General features: G+C 43.5%; 2 protein-coding genes across 2 annotated transcripts in view; one reads left to right on the top strand and one right to left on the bottom strand.

Annotated features, from left to right (window-relative positions):
- Positions 1–13424, bottom strand: part of LOC135516279 (dedicator of cytokinesis protein 11-like) — a 104807-nt gene extending 91383 nt beyond the window's left edge. Inside the window, 2 exon segments of the mRNA XM_064940447.1 lie at positions 166–282; positions 13223–13424. Of these exon segments, the coding sequence (XP_064796519.1) occupies positions 166–282; positions 13223–13324 (219 nt within the window). The 5' untranslated portion in view covers positions 13325–13424.
- Positions 13425–13445: 21 nt separating this feature from the next.
- On the top strand, positions 13446–18692 carry LOC135516283 (uncharacterized). The gene is made up of 6 exons (XM_064940450.1): positions 13446–15985; positions 16104–16472; positions 17104–17454; positions 17649–17780; positions 17935–17969; positions 18295–18692. The coding sequence occupies exons 1-6, from the start codon at positions 15946–15948 to the stop codon at positions 18430–18432; spliced, it is 1065 nt and encodes a 354-aa protein (XP_064796522.1). The 5' UTR covers positions 13446–15945; the 3' UTR covers positions 18433–18692.
- The last annotated feature ends 373 nt before the right edge of the window (positions 18693–19065 follow it).

Here is a 19065-nt window from a genome sequence, read left to right as displayed (position 1 = left end):
TCCTAGGAACATATTTGAAAGAGTATGTCACTTTTATAAATATTCTCAAATAAAACATTGAATTTGAACAAACTAAACAAATGTTTCATGTGTCAGTGTGTGTGTGTGTGTGTGTGTGTGTGTGTGTGTGTGTGTGTGTGTGTGTGTGTGTGTGTGTGTGTGTACCGAGATGTCGTCGACAGGACACTGCAACAGGTCTCTGTGAGGGTCACTGTGGATCTGGGCTTTCCTCTGGAACACCACGTTCTCATAGTCCAACGGCTCAATGATCTTAGGCTGCTCCTGTAGAGGAACATACAGTCAAGTTACCAAGAGACACACAGATAAGCTACCACACATTTACATTACATTTCGGTCATTTAGCAAACTCACTTATCCAGAGCAACTTACAATGAGGGCAGGAAAGTAAGCCAATTAAAAACCTTTGTTCAATAAAGCAGCTATCAGCTAAATCAGTGCTAACAAGAAAAGACAATGCAAATGCTGACAGACAGACACATAAACACAAAGGCACACACCCTCACTCACTCCTTCACATAAACAGGGGGATACATTGGATAGATTTGCTTGGTCATGTATTTTCCATGTCTTTCTTAAAGCACTATGTTGTTTATTGTGACAATATTTGTTAGCTCTTTTGTAAGCAGTAAGCTCCAGTAAGCCTGAGTGTACAAAACATTAAGAACACCTTCCTAATATTGAGTTGTACCCCCTTTTGCTCAAAGAATTGCCTAAATTCATAGGGGCATGGACTCTGCAAGGTGTCGAAAGCGTTCCACAGGGATACTGGCCCATGTTGACTCCAATGCATTTCACAGCTGTGTCAATTTGGCGTGATGTCCTTTGGGCATGTCCTTTGGTGGACCATTCTTGATACACACAGGAAACTGTTGAGTGTGAAAAACCCAGCAGCGTTGCAGTTCTTGACACACTCAAATCGGTGCGCCTGGCACCTACAACCATACCCCGTTCAAAAGCATATCAAGAAGCTGATTAAACAGCATGATCATTATACAGGTGTCTGTAATAAAGCCCTTTTGTGGGGTAAATCTCATACTGATTGGCTGGGCCCACCTACGGCTGCGCCCATGCACAGGCATGTGAAATCCATGGATTAGGATCCATGGATTAGCATTTATTTATTTCAATTGATTGATTTCTGTAACTGTAACTCAGTAAAATCGTTGAAATTGTTGCATGTTGCGTTTATATTGTTGTTCAGCATATAAAAACATTGGATTTCTGTGGTCTGAATTTCAGAATCATTTTTGTTTTCAGACAGTTTCCGTTGGTGTCTCTCCTGACTCACAAAGCCTGCTCACTGATGTCAATACCAAATCTGATAATTGTGACTTGATTGAATTGTAGTGATGTGAATAATAATAATGATGGTGAGAACCCAATATAGCCTAACCTACTATAAAAACCTTTCCATGTTTATAGTCATGTGACAAAGACTTCAAAAAAATAAATAAAACAAACACATTTTGGCCTTTTTCCACATTAAATGTTTCATTTTCATAACTGATCAACATTTGGTATGCTATAGCCTATATATAATATTCTGCCCATATGAACACATTTATTTAGTCCATATAAAGAACAGCTATTCACGATTTAATGAAAATCAGCAAACAGACGCAACATTGTTTCACATTCTTTAATAAAATACTAAAACAGAAACAGGCAATAGGCTATACAGCTGGCTTCACAGTTTCCCTGACAAATAGGCCTACAGTGAAAGCCAACGTATATCAACAACGTTGAGTGCGCCAGAGTGCTGCGTAGTACCTTCCACACAAAGTTTTGCATCGACAAAAAGACACGCATTTGGGACGATGCCCGAGACTGACCAATAAAGTCCTCCTAGCTACTGAATCCTGAGCTCTCATGGTGGTGTCATTGTGAAAAAGCACAGTGCGTTTCATCTCTCCCCCTCAATATGATCCGTAGAGGGGACAGAGTATCATAAGGGTGGCTGTGGACCGGGTACAAAACAGACCAGAGTCCCAGACGAGTAACACAACACACTAACAGCATGGTGTAATTGTGAAAAAGCACAGTGTGCTTCAGCTTTCCTCTGTCTGGGCAGTTGTTTGGAAGCTGAGACTGAAAAACATCACTCTCCTCTTTTCCCACCTGATCTGTTCTGCTCTGCTGGACTAGAGATTTGTCAATGTGACAGAGAGAAGCTACTCTCCCTGAACTAAAGATGACTGAGGTTAGAGGGCAGAGATCACAGAGAGACACAAAGTTCAGAGGGCGGCAGCAGAGCATGAAAAGAGAGAGACTCGCTAATTATATTATCAGAATCCAGAAAAGAGCTGTTCAATTCTACAACAACCTCAAAGGAAGCTATTCCCAAACCGTCCATAACAAAGCCATCACCTACAGCGAGATGAACCTATTGAAGTGTCCTCTAAGCAAGCTGGTCCTGTGGCTCTATTCGCAAACACAAATAGACCCCACAGAACCCCAGGACAGCAACACGATTAGACCCAACCAAATCACCAGAAAACAAAAACATAATCACTTGACACATTGGAAATTATTAACCAAAAAACGGAATGTGACTGACCCAAAATGAAGGAAAGCTTTGACTATGTACAGACAGAGAGCTTAACCTTGCTATTGAGAGAGGCCTGTAGGCAGACAATTAGGTGAAAACTGAGTTTAGATTACAGACCCACAAATAATTTGAAAACAAATCAAATTCTAATAAACTCCCATATCTATTAGGTGAAATATCCCAGTGTGCCATCAAAGCAGCAAGATGTGTGACCTGTTGCCACAAGAAAAGGGCAACCAGTGAAGAACAAACACCATTGTAAACACCACCCATATGTATGTGTATTTACTTCCCCTTTTGGACTTTAACCATTTGCCCAACGTTACAACACTGTACATAGCCATAATATGACATTGGAAATGTCTCTATTCCATTGAAACTTTGGTGAGTGTTCTGATTGTTGACTGTTCATTTCTGATTGTTCATTTCACTTTTGTTTATTATCTATTTCACCTGCTTTGGCAATGTAAACATATGTTTCCAATGCCGATAAAGCCCTTTGAATTGAGAGAGAGAGAGAGAGAGAGAGAGAATAAACAATAACCAGAGGAGAGAGAGAGCATGAACAGAGGGAAAGGCAGTGGTGAAAAATATTAGGCTGACTGCTGGACTGGAGGAGATCTTTAGAGCAGCTGGAGGATCACTCAAAACATTGAGGGGATTGTGAACACACGGCACAGTAGTCTAGTTCAACAGAATGTCCTTTGAGGGGTTGGAGTCCAACACTCCGACACCAGAGGTTGACTGTGTTACATGGTCCCTACTGAAGTACTCTGCAGAGGGGTTAGGCACTGCACAGGGTTGTAAAAATGCCTTAAAACCTTTGACCTTAGGGTCTTAGTCCCTGGCTACTGTTTCTTTTTTGACTCCAGGGAGTTCAGAGGGGGGTTGCTTGCTGCAGTGAGTGAAAATTAGCGTAGCAGGGCAGAGGTTATTGCAGGAGTTCTAACTTCATCAGCCATTGGAGAGTGGCTCAGTCTGACATGTTACCAAGGCAACACAATCACAAAACAAAAGATGGCTGCTCCACCACATCACTGCATCCTGTTGAGAGTTTCATAGAGAAGTGAATGATTTCATATCCTATATTCAAAGACAGTTTCAGAGAAAACACACATATGATAGGCTAAGTCATGTGAATCAGTCCAGGACAAAGCAAGTCAGCCAAGGAGAAGCAACTAGGAAAGGTCAATAATTATTCATTCTAACAATAGTGCAAGGCTCAGCAGAAGCAGGTGAAAATATGACATAGGGTAAGCCTGGCTTGAATACAATGTAATCTGCTCTATGTAAGGTAATAGACTCCTGGGCCTGAGGGCTGTTTCATGCAGCCCAGAATGTGGTAGAGCTCTATCCATATTAGAGGAGAATGTTCTGCAGTGCCCACTGACCAGTGGCCAAGGACATTGGAAAAGACTCAAGGGAGAGAGAGAGACACAGTCAGATAACATGTCAGAGAACCACCAGGCCCCTCTCTAGGACACCCTGCCACAGTTCAGCTGTAAGTGTGTCCCACCTGGCACATGTAACAGAGAGTATGCTGTACTGCTGTCCAGGGAATTAGGGAGTGTGGGGAGAGGACATGCTGGACTTTAGATCAACTATTTCCCTTTCAGCTGGTGCACAGTGATTCTCCCTCTCTTTCGCACTCCTTCCCTCCCCCAGTCATTGTTCTATGTCTCTCCCACACACACGCACACGCATGTGTAATCATGTACAGTTGAAGTCGGAAGTTTACATACACTTAGGTTGGAGTCGTTAAAACGTGTTTTTCAACCACTCCACAATTTCTTGTTAACAAACTATAGTTTCGGCAAGTCGGTTAGAACATCTACTTTGTGCAAGACACAAGTAATTTTTCCAACAATTGTTTACAGACAGATTATTTCACTTAAAACTCACTGTATCACAATTTCAGTGGGTCAGAAGTGTACATATACTAAGTTGACTGTGCCTTTAAACAGCTTGGAAAATTCCAGAAAATTATGTCATGACTTTAGAAGCCTCTGATAGGCTAATTGACATCAATTGAGTCAATTTGAGGTGTACCTGTGGATATATTTCAAGGCCAACATCCAAATTCAGTGCCTCTTTGCTTGACGTCATGGGAAAATCAAAAGAAATCAGCCAAGACCTCAGAAGAAAAATTGTAGACCTCCACAAGTCTGGTTCATCATTGGGAGCTATTTCTAAACGTCCGAAGGTACCCCGTTCATCTGTACAAACAATAGTTTGCAAGTATAAACACCATGGGACAATCATCCCACTCAGGAAGCAGACGCGTTCTGTCTCCTAGAGATGAACGTACTTTGGTGCGAAAAGTACCAAGAACAACGGCAAAGGACCTTGTGAAGATGCTGGAGAAAACAGGTAAAAAGGTATCTATATCCACAGTAAAACGAGTCCGAAAACATAACCTGAAAGGCCACTCAGCAAGGAAGACTGCTCCAAAACCGCCATAAAAAAGCCAGACTACGGTTTGCAACTGCACATGGGGACAAAGATTGTACTTTTTAGAGAAATGTCCTCTGGTCTGATGAAACAAAAATAGAACTGTTTGGCCATAATGACCATTGTTATGTTTGGAGGAAAAAGGGGAGGCTTGCAAGCCAAAGAACACCCTCCCAACCGTAAAGCACGGGGGTGGCAGCATCATGTTGTGGGGGTGAATTGCTGCAGGAGGGACTGGTGCACTTCACAAAATAAATGGCATCATGAGGTAGGACAATTATGTGGATATATTGAAACAACATCTCAAGACATCACTCGGGAAGTTAAAGCTTGGTCACAAATGTAACGGCTTTCTTCTACCTCCTTCTCTGACGAAGAGGTGGAATAAGGATCGGACCAAAATGCAACGTGGTTCGTTCGATACATCTTTAATTATGACGAAACACGAACAATACAAAACAACAAACGTTGAAAACCGAAACAGCCCTGACTGGTGCAACAAACACAGAGACAGGAACAATCACCCACAAACACACAGTGAAACCCAGGCTACCTAAATAGGGTTCCCAATCAGAGACAACGATAATCACCTGACTGATTGAGAACCGCCTCAGGCAGCCATGGACTAATCTATACACCCCACACAACCCCAAGACTAAACACACTACAAATAAACCCATGTCACACCCTGGCCTGACTCAATAAATGAAGAAAACATAATAAATATAGACCAGGGCGTGACAGAACCCCCCCCCCCCCAAGGTGCGGACTCCCGGACGCACATCAAAACAATAGGGAGGGTCCGGGTGGGCGCCTGTCGGCGGCGGGAACCCTCCGGCTCGGGACGTGGAACCCACTCTATGAATGTCTTAGTCCCCCCTCCTCGCGTCCTAGGATTGTCCACCGCCGCCGACCATGGCCTAGTAGTCCTCACCCAGAACCCCACTAGACTGAGGGGCAGCTCGGGACAGAGGGGCAGCTCGGGACAGAAGGGCAGCTCGGGACAGAGGGGCAGCTCGGGACAGAGGGGCAGCTCGGGACAGAGGGGCAGCTCGGGACAGAGGGGCAGCTTGGGACAGAGGGACGGCTCGGGACAGAGGAAGCCCAGCACTGAGAGGAAGCCCAGCACCGAGAGGAAGCCCAGCACTGAGAGGAAGCCCAGCACTGAGAGGAAGCCCAGCCAGGCAGTTGAATCCGGCAGATCCTGGCTGGCTGGCAGTTCTGGCAGATCCTGGCTGATTGGCGGATCTGGAAGAGTCTGGTTGACTAGCGGATCTGGAAGAGTCTGGTTGACTAGCAGATCTGGAAGAGTCTGGTTGACGAGCAGATCTGGAAGAGTCTGGTTGACGAGCAGATCTGGAAGATTCTGGCTGACTGGCAGATCTGGAAGAGTCTGGTTGACTGGCAGATCTGGAAGAGTCTGGTTGACTGGCAGATCTGGAAGAATCTGGTTGACTGGCAGATCTGGAAGAGTTTGATTGACTGGCAGATCTGGAAGAGTCTGGCTGACTGGCAGATATGGAAGAGTCTGGCTGACTGGCAGATCTGGAAGAGTCTGGCTGACTAGCAGATCTGGAAGAGTCTGGTTGACTGGCAGAGTCTGGTTGACTAGCAGATCTGGAAGAGTCTGGTTGACTAGCAGATCTGGAAGAGTTTGGTTGACTGGCAGATCTGGAAGAGTTTGGTTGACTGGCAGATCTGGAAGAGTCTGGCTGACTGGCAGATCTGGAAGAGTCTGGCTGACTGGCAGATCTGGAAGAGTCTGGTTGACTGGCAGATCTGGAAAAGTCTAGCTGACTGGCAGATCTGGAAGAGTCTGGTTGACTGGCAGATCTGGAAGAGTCTGGCTGACTGGCAGATCTGGAAGAGTCTGGCTGACTGGCAGATCTGGAAGAGTCTGGCTGACTGGCAGATCTGGAAGAGTCTGGCTGACTGGCGGATCCTGGCAGACTGACGGCTCTGGCTGCTTCATGCTGACTGGCGGCTCTGGCTGCTCCATGCAGATTGACAGCTCTGGTGGCTTCTTGCAGACTGACAGCTCTGGCTGCTCCATGCAGACTAACAGCTCTGGCAGCTCCTTGCAGACTGGCAGCTCCTTGCAGACTGGCAGCTCCTTGCAGACTGGCAGCTCCTTGCAGACTGGCAGCTCCTTGCAGACTGGCAGCTCCTTGCAGACTGGTAGCTCCTTGCAGACTGGCAGCTCCTTGCAGACTGGCAGCTCCTTGCAGACTGGCAGCTCCTTGCAGACTGGCAGCTCCTTGCAGACTGGCAGCTCCTTGCAGACTGGCAGCTCCATGCAGACTTGCAGCTCTGGCTGCTCCATGCAGACTGGCAGCTCTGGCTGCTCCATGCAGACTGGCAGCTCTGGCTGCTCCATGCAGACTGGCAGCTCTGGCTGCTCCATGCAGACTGGCAGCTCTGGCAGCGCTAAACAGGCGGGAGGCTCCGGGTGCGCAGGAGAGGAGGAAGGCTCCGGCAGCGCTAAACAGGCGGGAGACTCCAGCAGCGCTGTAGAGGAGGAAGGCTTCGACAGCGCTGAACAGGCGGGAGGCTCCGGCAGCGCAGGAGAGGCGAGGCGCACTGTAGGCCTGATGCGTGTTGCTGGCACTGGTGGTACTGGGCCGAGGTCACGCACAGGAAGCCTGGTGCGGGGAGCTGCCACCGGAGGGTTGGTGTGTGGAGGTGGCACAGGATGGGCTAGACCGTGTAGGCGCACTGGAGATCTTGAGAGCAGTGTTGGCACAGGACGTGTAAGGCTAGGGATGTGCACAGGAGGCCTGGTGCGTGAGGCTGGCACCAACTTCACCAGCCGACTAACACGCACCTCAGGACGAGTATGGAGCGCTGACCCAGGTGCCATTAAATCCCTGACACGTTCCGTCGGGCGAATTCCATGCAAAAAGCACCAACACAGCAACTCCCTCATTTCTCTCTCCTCCAATTTCCCCATTAACTCCTTCACAGTCTCTGCTTCGCTCACCTCCAACACCAGTTCTGGTCTCCTCCTTGGCTCCTCACAATAAACAGGGAGAGTGAGCTCAGGTCTGACTCCTGACTCTGCCACACTCTCCCTGAGCCTTCCCCCAAGACATTTTTGGGGCTGACTCTCGGGCTTCCATCCGCGTCGCCGCGCTGCCTCCTCATACCGGCGCCTCTCAGCTCTCGGCGCCTCTCAGCTCTCTCCGCCTCCAGTTCTTCTTTGGGGCGGCGATATTCTCCAGGCTGATTCCAGGGTCCTTCTCCGAACAATTTCTCCTCCCAATTCCAGAAGTCCTGTGATCGCTGTTGCTGCCTTTGTTGCTTCTCCTGTGGCTCCTGCCCGTTGACACGTTGCTTGGTCCGTTTGTGGCTTTCTTCTACCTCCTTCTCTGACGAAGAGGTGGAATAAGGATCGGAACAAAATGCAATGTGGTTCGTTCGATACATCTTTAATTATGACGAAACACGAACAATACAAAACAACAAACGTTGAAAACCGAAACAGCCCTAACTGGTGCAACAAACACAGAGACAGGAACAATCACCCACAAACACACAGTGAAACCCAGGCTACCTAAATAGGGTTCCCAATCAGAGACAACGATAATCACCTGACTCTGATTGAGAACCGCCTCAGGCAGCCATGGACTAATCTATACACCCCACACAACCCCAAGACGAAACACACAACAAATAAACCCATGTCACACCCTGGCCTGACTCAATAAATGAAGATAACATAATAAATATAGACCAGGGCGTGACAGCAAATGGTTCTTTCAAATGGACAATGACCCCAAGCATACTTCCAAAGTTGTGGCAAAATGGCTTAAGGACAACAAAGTCAAGGTATTGGAGTGGCCATCACAAAGCCCTAACCTCAATCCTATAGAACATTTGTGGGCAGAACTGAAAAAGCGTGTGTGAGCAAGGAGGCCTACAAACCTAATTCAGCTCTGTCAGGAGGAATGGGCCAAAATTCACCCAACTTATTCTGGGAAGCTTGTGGAATGCTACCCAAAACATTTGACCCAAGTTAAGCAATTTAAAGGCAATGCTACCAAATACTAATTGAGTGTATGTAAACTAGAGGTCGAACAATTAATCGGAATGGCCGGATAATTAGGGCCCGATTTCAAGTTTTCATAACAATAAGAAATCGGTATTTTTGGTATTTTTTTTAATTGTGTTATTATTATTATTTTTTACACCTTTAATCTTCAATTAACTAGGCAAGTCCGTTAAGAACACATTCTTATTTTCAATGACGGCCTAGGAACGGTGGGTTAACTGCCTTGTTCAGGGGCAGAACAACAGATTTTCACCTTGTCAGCTCGGGGGATCCAATCTTGCAACCTTACAGTTAACTAGTTCAATGCAATAACGACCTGCCTCTCTCTCATTGCACTCCGCAAGGAGACTGCCTGTTACGCGAATGCAGTAAGACAAGGTAAGTTGCTTGCTAGCATTAAACTTATCTTATAAAAAACAATCAATCATAATCACTAGTTAACTACACACAGTTGATGATATTACTAGATATTATCTAGCGTGTCCTGCGTTGCATATAATCTGACTGAGCATACAAGCATACAAGTATCTAAGTATCTGACTGAGCGCTTGTAGGCAGAAGCAGGCGCGTAAACATTCATTCAAACAGCACTTTCGGGTGTTTTGCCAGCAGCTCTTCGTTGTGCGTCAAGCATTGCGCTGTTTATGAATTCAAGCCTATCAACTCCCGAGATGAGGCTGGTGTAACCAAAGTGAAATGACTAGCTCGTTAGCGCGCGCTAATAGCATTCCAAAAGTCACTCGCTCTGAGCCTTCAGGTAGTTGTTCCCCTTGCTCTGCTTGAGTAACACTGCTTCGATGGTGGCTGTTGTCGTTGCGTTGCTGGTTCGAGCCCAGGGAGGAGCGAGGAGAGGGACGGAAGCTGTACTGTTACACTGGCAATACTAAAGTGCCTATAAGAACATCCAATAGTCAAAGGTTAATGAAATACTAATGGTATAGAGGGAAATAGTCCTATAATTCCTATAATAACTACAACCTAAAACTTCTTACCTGGGTATATTGAAGACTCATGTTAAAAGGAACCACCAGCTTTCATATGTTCTCATGTTCTGAGTAAAGGAACTGAAACGTTAGCTTTCTTACATAGCACATATTGCACTTTTACTTTCTTCTCCAACACTTTGTTTTTGTATTATTTAAACCAAATTGAACATGTTTCATTATTTACTTGAGGCTAAATTGATTTTATTTATGTATTATAGTAGGTTAAAATAAGTGTTCATTCAGTGTTGTTGTAATTGTTTTATTTATTTATTTGTAATAATGACAATCGGCCGATTAATCGGTATCGGCTCTTTTCTTTCTTAAAATAAAGTGGTGATCCTAACTGACCTAAGACAGGGAATTTTTACTAGGATTAAATGTTAGGAATTGTGAAAATCTTAGTTTTAATGTATTTGGCTAAGGTGTATGTAAACTTCCAACTTCAACTGTACATGGTAAACAACATAATCGCTGGGCCTTACAATCAGCTACTGTAGGTAGGTTCTGCTGCCTGCTTAATGCATTACTTCTAGCAGCTCAGAGGAGAGCAGCAGCTTCCTGTCATGTGCAACAGGTTGGGCAGCAGTGGAACCACAGAACCAGAAGATACAGTTCCATTGCAACAGTTTGTGTGAGATATATAGAGAGAGCGAAGAGATAGAGAGAGAGAGAAGTGGGAGAGAGAGAAAGCGAAGAGATAGAGAGAGAAGGTGGGCAAGAGAGAATCATAGGGGAGATAGAGAGAGAGGAAAAGAGAGAGGGAGAGAAAGAGAGAGAGTTCTGGCTCAACTCCTTTAGAGAAGAACAGCCTGGGAGAGAAAGAAAACGAAAGAGCAAGAAAGGAGGAAGAAGGGGTTAGTTCTGGTTGGGGCGTAGCCGCCTGCCTGCTACATTCGCCCATATATAGTCACTTTCTCATCTCTTTATGGGACTTTACTGTACGTCACACCGGTTTTTCAACTCAGCAATCAATCTGGCCCCGGACACTCCAAACACCATCACTGGCTTTGGCTATAATGTCAGCGAGAGAAGTACTTTTCCAGATTGCTGTGCGTCTTATACAGTTCAGTGGAAAGACAGAGGAGAAGTCTATCTCTAGCAGATGGGCTTTACTACTGGCGTTTATGTGTACATACGCACGCAAGCACAAACACACACACATGCACCAACAGTTCCAATGTCCTCCCCCTGACCCCAGTAAGTACTACAGTCTGTGTGTTTACTGAGAACACAGACTTCCCATGTTCCACAACCCTGGACCTGACATGATTTGAGTAAATACACAATCGTATATGTATATCATTCCTCTAGACAAGATCTAAACAACACCTCTTGAGACTCTTCAGGAGCTTCCTTATGATCTAAGCGTCCCTAGTCAATTACAGTATGTTAATTTCAGCTAACATTCAAAACGTCTCAATGCCTTATGAGCTGAAACTACGTTAAGGCTTTTAAGTGAGCTTTCAGATCACAGAGAATGGAGCCCAGAACAAAGTAAATACCTACCCCTCCAATTGAATGTAGGAAAGGTCATTTCTAGACACACTAACTAAGAGATACAGGAATATGGAAAGAGCAGAAAACTGTTAATTCCAGGAAGGAGAATAAGACAAGCAGCCCCATTGACATGTGACACACACACACACACACACACACACACACACACACACACACACACACACACACACACACACACACAGGAAGCATGGTTGGAGCATGCCTCCAGGGAATCCCCATGTGAGAATGCCTGCTCCGTGACATCCACAAAACAGGGCTTGTTCTTCATTACCACGGCGACCATTACCCTGCGGATCATCCGCTCAACCAGACACAACACACTTCGGAACCTGTGTTGCCTTGCACACGTCAGTCAGCGTCAAACCTCATCACAAGATTACTATGCCTGATTGACTTCACTTGAGTGGAGATATTTGTGAATAAAAAGATCTGGCCTAAGAGATCTGCAAAAGTCCACTGAATGTTTTCTTGGCTGGGATTTTCAATTGGTTGCATCATATGAGATAGAGAGAAAAGTCTAGCGAATCAGATGACATTGACAGCGTGGGAGAGTTTACCGTGGAGAACTATCATTATGACAAATCAAGAGGGCATGAGGTCAAACAACCCTAGAGGTCATGTGTACACACACACACACACACACACACACACACACACACACACACACACACACACACACACACACACACACACACACACACACACCACAGAGGACCAAAAGGAGCCCTGTGTGAGTGATTAAATCTCAGTGCCTCTTCAGCATTAAATGCAATTTATCTCAAGCCATACCCTGCATCATCATAGGGTTTCAGGCCAATACTACACACAGTCCAACTGTAACACAAACCCCGACCAGTGCACAAATCATGATCCATGATACAGCACTTACTATTGTCCTTTCAACAAAGAAAAAGGAAATGCTTCTATAGAGACTGAACTCTTACTGTAGGCCTAGCTATAATCAAAGACCACCAGGATCAATAATGATACTTTACATGCCTGGAACATCAAATATTCAATACTGGGAAAAGAAAGGACCAGGCTACACGACAGGGGATAGGGATAGCTAGGCAAACCATGCAGTCTAGCTGCACATTCAACCTCAGAACTGGCACTGCTCAATTCTCAAGCACACAAAAGCCGCCGCTGGAGCTGGAGCCAAGACCAATGGAATACCATGTGTTCTCTCTGCATGAACAATGTCACACCACTATCCACAGGGAAAAGACACACATACTGCAAATACGATACTTCCTTTATATGGACATTATCCCGTTTCAATACGGTCATTTTCTGCTCATCGTCACTGCTTAATTACAGGCTAATTACGACGTAATACGCATGTTTAAATTGAAAGAGGTAGCTTGTATCCTAATCCAATGTAGCAAGCTCTGCTCAGTGGGTGACGTAGAGGAAATGGTGAGACGCTGACACGCGTCTTCGATAATAACTGGGGGGAAACATTTGTCTTTCGACATTCAGACATTCAAGTAACGTTATGAACTAAAAGTACACTTAGGCTTTTCCGGATTAAACAGAATAAATGGAGCGGACCCTCGGGCTATGGTTTCGTGAGCGGGTTTGGACAGCAAGGTAGGCTACCGTTAGCTAGCCAAAGAAGAGATTATTAGCCATCATCATACTAACCACAATCACTGATGTCCTCACAGCCTCGGAGACGCTTTGCCTGAGTTCCGCCGCAGTTCCTGGTTTACTCAACCTTTTGGTAAATTTCCGTACCTCCGACATAACTATCTTTCTCGTGAAAACCTCCACCTAAATCCCGGTATAACTGAGGGCATGCCACGGAGCTCAAGCAGCTGCAGACAGTTGTGACAGATGCGGATGGACCAGGCAGGCAGCGTTGTCGTAGTGAGGCGGGGCTGGAGCGAGTGAAGAGGACCGAACAGGATCCTCGAGCATCTCGCGCGCCTCCTGCCTGTTCCCTCTCATACCGTAGGGGATCAAGTACACGCCTCAAATACCTGACCGACCACTGTTACAAATAGTAACCTACAAATTGCATGAAGACCTGTAATAATTTTCCTGGGATAAATTCAAAGAACAGTTTATTTATTTATTTTTTATTTATGTTTTGTCTCCTATGAATTGGAGATTATCAGTATTTTGGGTAGATTATAGGTGTGAATTCTTATTAGATGGTTTGGTTGTTTAGCAACAAACTATAGGGCAAAACAGATGGAGTTGGTTTAGGTTGTTGACAACATGTAATCTATATTTAACTTGTTGTCTCTCAAATATATTCTTACAGCATATTTTTGCCATATTTGACATGAAACCAGTCAAAACACCTCAAAATAAGACATGGTATCAAGAACAAGATGCAACTAACTTCAATTAGCGATTTACGATTCCCCACATGGCAGTTTCTTGTCATTGTTGCTATCTTTCCGTACAGAATCACAACACCACACAAACTGCTGCCCCATTAAAGCCTGCGCATCGATTTCGTGACGCTGTCAGCAATACCTATCCAAAGGTGAAATATGAGAGAATGCCGCGCTCTAGTGGACAATGATGAGAACCACAGCAGATCATCAAGTTCAAATTCTGTAGGGATTTGAACAATTTCTATTTTCTATTTCATACCCCCAAATTATAAATAAAAAAGTTACGTTGATTTGCACTCATAAATTTAAAAATAAGAGTCAATGTTTATATGTAATATAATGATGATAATAATGATGATGATACAATTGTCATAAGGGGCTAACCACATGTCTTACTCTCTAGTAAACAGATTAGATTCCAGAACACAGGGCCTGTTGTTCTGAGTTAGCCTGCGTCAGATCCACCGTTAAAGTCAAGGAAACCAATACACAAACAGTTTGTTTCTGGATAAAATGATTCAGAGAAGTTTGTGAGCCACAAACAGTGGTGTGAATTACCTCAGTAAAAATACTTTCAAGTACTACTAGGCTACTCTGGAGAAAGAGAGCAGCTGCACAGCCTCACTGTGGGGAAAACTGAAAACACCTCTGCCTCCAATGATTTGGCCTCCTGTCCTCAATTGGCAGAGGGGGAATTAACATAACCCTTGCCTCAAGTTTTTTAGGGTATCTGTACTTTACTTTACTACTCATATTTTTGACAACTTTTACTTTTACTTCAGTACATTACTAAAGAAAATTATGTACTTTTTACTCCATACATTTTCACTGATACCCAAAAGTACTTGTTACATTTTGAATGCTTAGCAGGACAGGAAAATTCACGCACTTATCCTACTGCCTCTGATCTGGCGGACTCACTAAATGTCTCAGTGTTGGAGTGTGCCCTTGGCTATCCATACATTACAATAACACCAAAAGGTGCTGTCTGGTTTTCTTCTACTTCTTCTACTTTTAACTATATTTTAGCAATAACATTTACTTTTGATACTTAAATATATTTAAAACCAAATACTTTTAGACTTTTACTCAAGTAGTATTTTACTGGGTGACTTTCTCTTTTACTTGAGTCATTTTCTATTAAGGTATCTTTACTTTTACTCGAGTATGACAATTGTGTACTTTTTCCACCACTTGCCACAACCAAATTCCGATTCCATCAAGCCTTGTCATCATCCATCTATTTATATCTGTGGGCTGACTTTGATAGATAATGAATCTTACTCGGGGTATAGTAGGTTCCTTCCCACCCAAACCTTGTATTTGAAAAAAAAGTACCCTATACAGCCACTGGGCAACAAGCAGTGAAGTGTGGGTAAGTTATGAGATCTTTCACTAATCAAGAGGTCATGGGTATTCTCCCTATTTGTTCGATCTAGGCACACTTTTAGATAGGGTTAACTCATATTATGTCATAGCCACATATGTGTTTATTAGCCAACGAGGGGCCTAGGATGAAAACCAAGAGCATGCTAGATATGCAGTTGTTATGCTATGGTGGGTAAATTCCCATTGAGGATTAGTTCAACCTCTGCTGGACAAAGTAGTACCTGAGGTACAAGCTGTAGAAAGCGGAATGAGACTCTTCTCTGTTTCCTGTCCAAACATAAAAACTGCTGTTTTGAACTGATTTTTGAGTAAAGGATAGTTAAAGGAAAGGAAACCTTTACTGATTTCAGTAAAGGTTTCATTTCTCCCCAAAAAAAGAAGCAGCCGTATCAAGCCAATATTTTATTGTCAGAATCCAGTAACTCTGACTTACCTACAATGTCTTCTTTAAAGTTTTTTAAACTATGGTAAGCCAGAGGACACACTTGTAAGATGGTAGTCAGCCAATAAAATCTCTCGTTTCAGTGTTCCCTCCCACTGTATGACGGCTACATGTAAAGTGTCATCATATATAAGGTGTCCCACTGTCAGACCCACACACTATGCAGTGCAGAAGTGACTGATGTAAAAATGATGGGCAGACACTTATTTTTGTTTTACATCAACTTGGGTAAGTGTAAGACATTTTAATTGAGTTCCTTTTTTAATCATTTCCAGTATGTCGTTTTAATATAAATGGTTTATCCATGTCTTTGTCTTTGATCCATTTTGTTTGTTTGCTTTAACAGTTTGTGCTTTTACCAAAACAAACGTAATCCAACCAACCCCTGTGATGGTTGCTGAGCTGGGAGACACTGTGACTCTCACTTGCTTTCGTCCAAATGTGTCAGTGACCAGTTTTGATTGGTTCAAGCAGAGTGTTGGACAGAAACCCCTTCACATGGCGTCATCACCATATATTGGCCAAGATAGTTTTTATTCCAACAATTTCATCAAGGACTTTACTAAGACCAAGCGTTTGGGTGTGAGGAGAGGACTCTACACCTGTAACCTGACCATTTCCAAGGCACACCCAGGGGACTCCGCTACATACTATTGTTCCACTACAGTCATCTATGAGCTCACTATTGGAGAGGGAACTGTTTTAATTGTCAAAGGTAGCTAAACACTTGGTTTTTCAATTTCAAAATGTTCAGTTACCATTTATATTTTTTGACAACTTTGACTTTTACTCCACTACATTCCTAAAGAAAATATCTATTCCATAAATTTTCCCTGACACCCAAAAGTACTCATACATTTCAAATGCTCAGGCAGGACAGCAATATGGTCCAATTGACGCACATACATTTATCAATATAACGCATTGTCATCTCTACTGCCTCTGATATGGCGGACTCACGAAACACATACACCGGGTTTGTGTAAATTATGTCTAGAGTGTTGGAGTGTGTGAGTGTGCCGTCTAGTTTGCATAATAGAAGGAATTTGATGTATAGCATTCACTTGACATTTGAGTACTTTCCCCCAAGCTGTACTTAAGTACATTTAAAATCAGATACTTTTAGACTTTTACTCAAGTATTATTTTACTAGGTGACTTTCATGTTTACTTGAGGAATTTCTATTAAGGCATCATTACTTTTACTCAAGTATGACATTGAGGACTTTTTCCACCATTGCAAATTTTGTGGCCCAGTATGTTGACATGTTGATGTTCGTACAACTGTTTATTCAAATGCTACTGATGAATACATGGCTGTAATATTTTTCACCCAAACACCTTCAGACTCAGAGTCCAACAGCATGACTGTGCTCCAGCAGCCTGTGTCTGAGTCAGTCCAACTAGGAGACTCTGTGACTCTGAACTGTACAATACACACTGAGACCTGTGCAGGAGAACACAGTGTCCTTTGGTTCAGACATGGCTCAGGAGAATCCCGTCCAGGAATCATTTACACCCATGGAAACAGGAGTGATCAGTGTGAGAAGATCTCTGAGGCTGGGTCTCCTACACAGAGCTGTGTCTACAACCTCCCCAAGAGGAACCTCAGCCTCTCTGATGCTGGGACTTACTACTGTGCTGTGGCCTCATGTGGGGAGATACTGTTTGGAGACGGGACCAAGCTGGACCTTCAAGGTAAATCCCATTTAATCTGTACATTGCCACAGCAATACGGTATATTCATGCAAACAACCTACCTTAAAGCGATCCCATACATCTGCCTCAACAAGCTATACAATAATCACCATCAGCTTTTGATTACATACTGTTTGATGATCTTCCTAAGTGCTCATGACTATAATATGAATTCACTGATACCCTTTCCACAGTTCCTGAGCATCATCCTCCATTTGATCTGACTCCTACTGTTCTGTCATTGGTCGTTTCCAACATCGTTCTGGGGATAGTGACCCTTCTACTTGTCTGGGCGCTGTGCAAGACTCTGAACAGAGATAGCAGAGGTATTACTTTATAATAATGTATCCAATATATGTAATGTTATAGCTGATGTATCTAAAGGTTCATGCATCTCTATGCAATGTACATGAGGTTAAAAAGAGATAGAATGTCGTAAAAAATGATAGCTGCCCTTCCTCTATTTCAATCTCTTTCAAGGGAGGACTGATTTCCCAACGTCCCAGGGCAATCAGGTAAATTTGTCAACATTTGTAAATAGAGTATATTTTCAGTTTTAACAAGAATCTGCAATTACATTTTCCTTACCGCTAGTATTCAGCTTATTTGTGATTTTTATGTTATAAACATTTCTTGGAAGTAATAGGTCACTGTACTAGATGTAATTTTTCCATGGAACTTCTGTCTCTGTTCCACTGACTGTCAGGTCATTGTAGTGGGTGTACAGTCTGAACAGTCATGTCTTTTGTAGAGTGTTTTCTTCCACAAGAGAATAGAAACATTATATAGTAGAACATGCTGTCATCATAATGTATTTTCTCATGGCTCCACCCCCTTCAGAATCAAGACAGTGAAGTGTTGAACTACGCAGCTGTCAGTTTCACCCCCAAGAACAACTCCTCCTCTAGAAGAGCAAGAGAAAAGACAAGCAGAGAGGATGCAGTGTATTCTGATGTCAGATACCTTCAGCAGCAGTGAAAGATATCACCACTGTCACAAAGACTCCAAGAAGAACCATTTTACTATTTGTAGCATAATTGAACTGCTTTTAGTAACTGAAATTAGTTACAATGTAACAAAGAAAATGTCATTTTAACATTGTCTCGATTTATCTAATCCTGTAATGCCTTAAATAGAAATATCTTTTGACAGTTTGTAAGAAATCATCTGATAGAGAATCCCATTTTTGTTGTATGACTGTGTGTTTTTAACATAATAAACCATTCATTTATACACTCCGTTCATCTCTATTCTCTGTCTACAGAACATCTCTGCCACCACAATTACAAATTTACAATATTATTAAAGTAATAGCAGTTTAGCTGAATATGTGTCAGGCTCCATCACACCATGAGAAATGGAGGAACACCAAGACACATCTATTTCTTATTACAGAATAACTGCTTTTTTATTTAACTGTTATTTAACCAAGTTTAGATTTGCTGAGATACAAATACATTTTTCAGGAGAGACCATGAGAATCACTCTGACTCCACATCCCGGACACAGATAAACATGTATATGATTTACAATAAATGCTCTCTTTGTAAGAAGTGCAGTGTGGGTTTACACACCTACCAGGCAGTAGTGGTGCGTGGGTAAAAACACTTT

The sequence above is a fragment of the Oncorhynchus masou genome, chromosome 27 (genome assembly GCF_036934945.1).
Source record: "Oncorhynchus masou masou isolate Uvic2021 chromosome 27, UVic_Omas_1.1, whole genome shotgun sequence".
NCBI lineage: Eukaryota > Metazoa > Chordata > Actinopteri > Salmoniformes > Salmonidae > Oncorhynchus > Oncorhynchus masou.
This window is presented reverse-complemented; position numbering and strand designations above follow the sequence as displayed.

What these genes read in the sequence shown, in the direction of transcription:
- LOC135516283 (XM_064940450.1), top strand. Translation starts at nt 15,946, where the DNA reads ATGATGGGCAGACACTTATTTTTGTTTTACATCAACTTGG. An exon ending in AACTGTTTTAATTGTCAAAG is followed by an intron (nt 16,473 to 17,103) that starts GTAGCTAAACAC and finishes AAACACCTTCAG; the next exon opens with ACTCAGAGTCCAACAGCATG. An exon ending in GACCAAGCTGGACCTTCAAG is followed by an intron (nt 17,455 to 17,648) that starts GTAAATCCCATT and finishes CCCTTTCCACAG; the next exon opens with TTCCTGAGCATCATCCTCCA.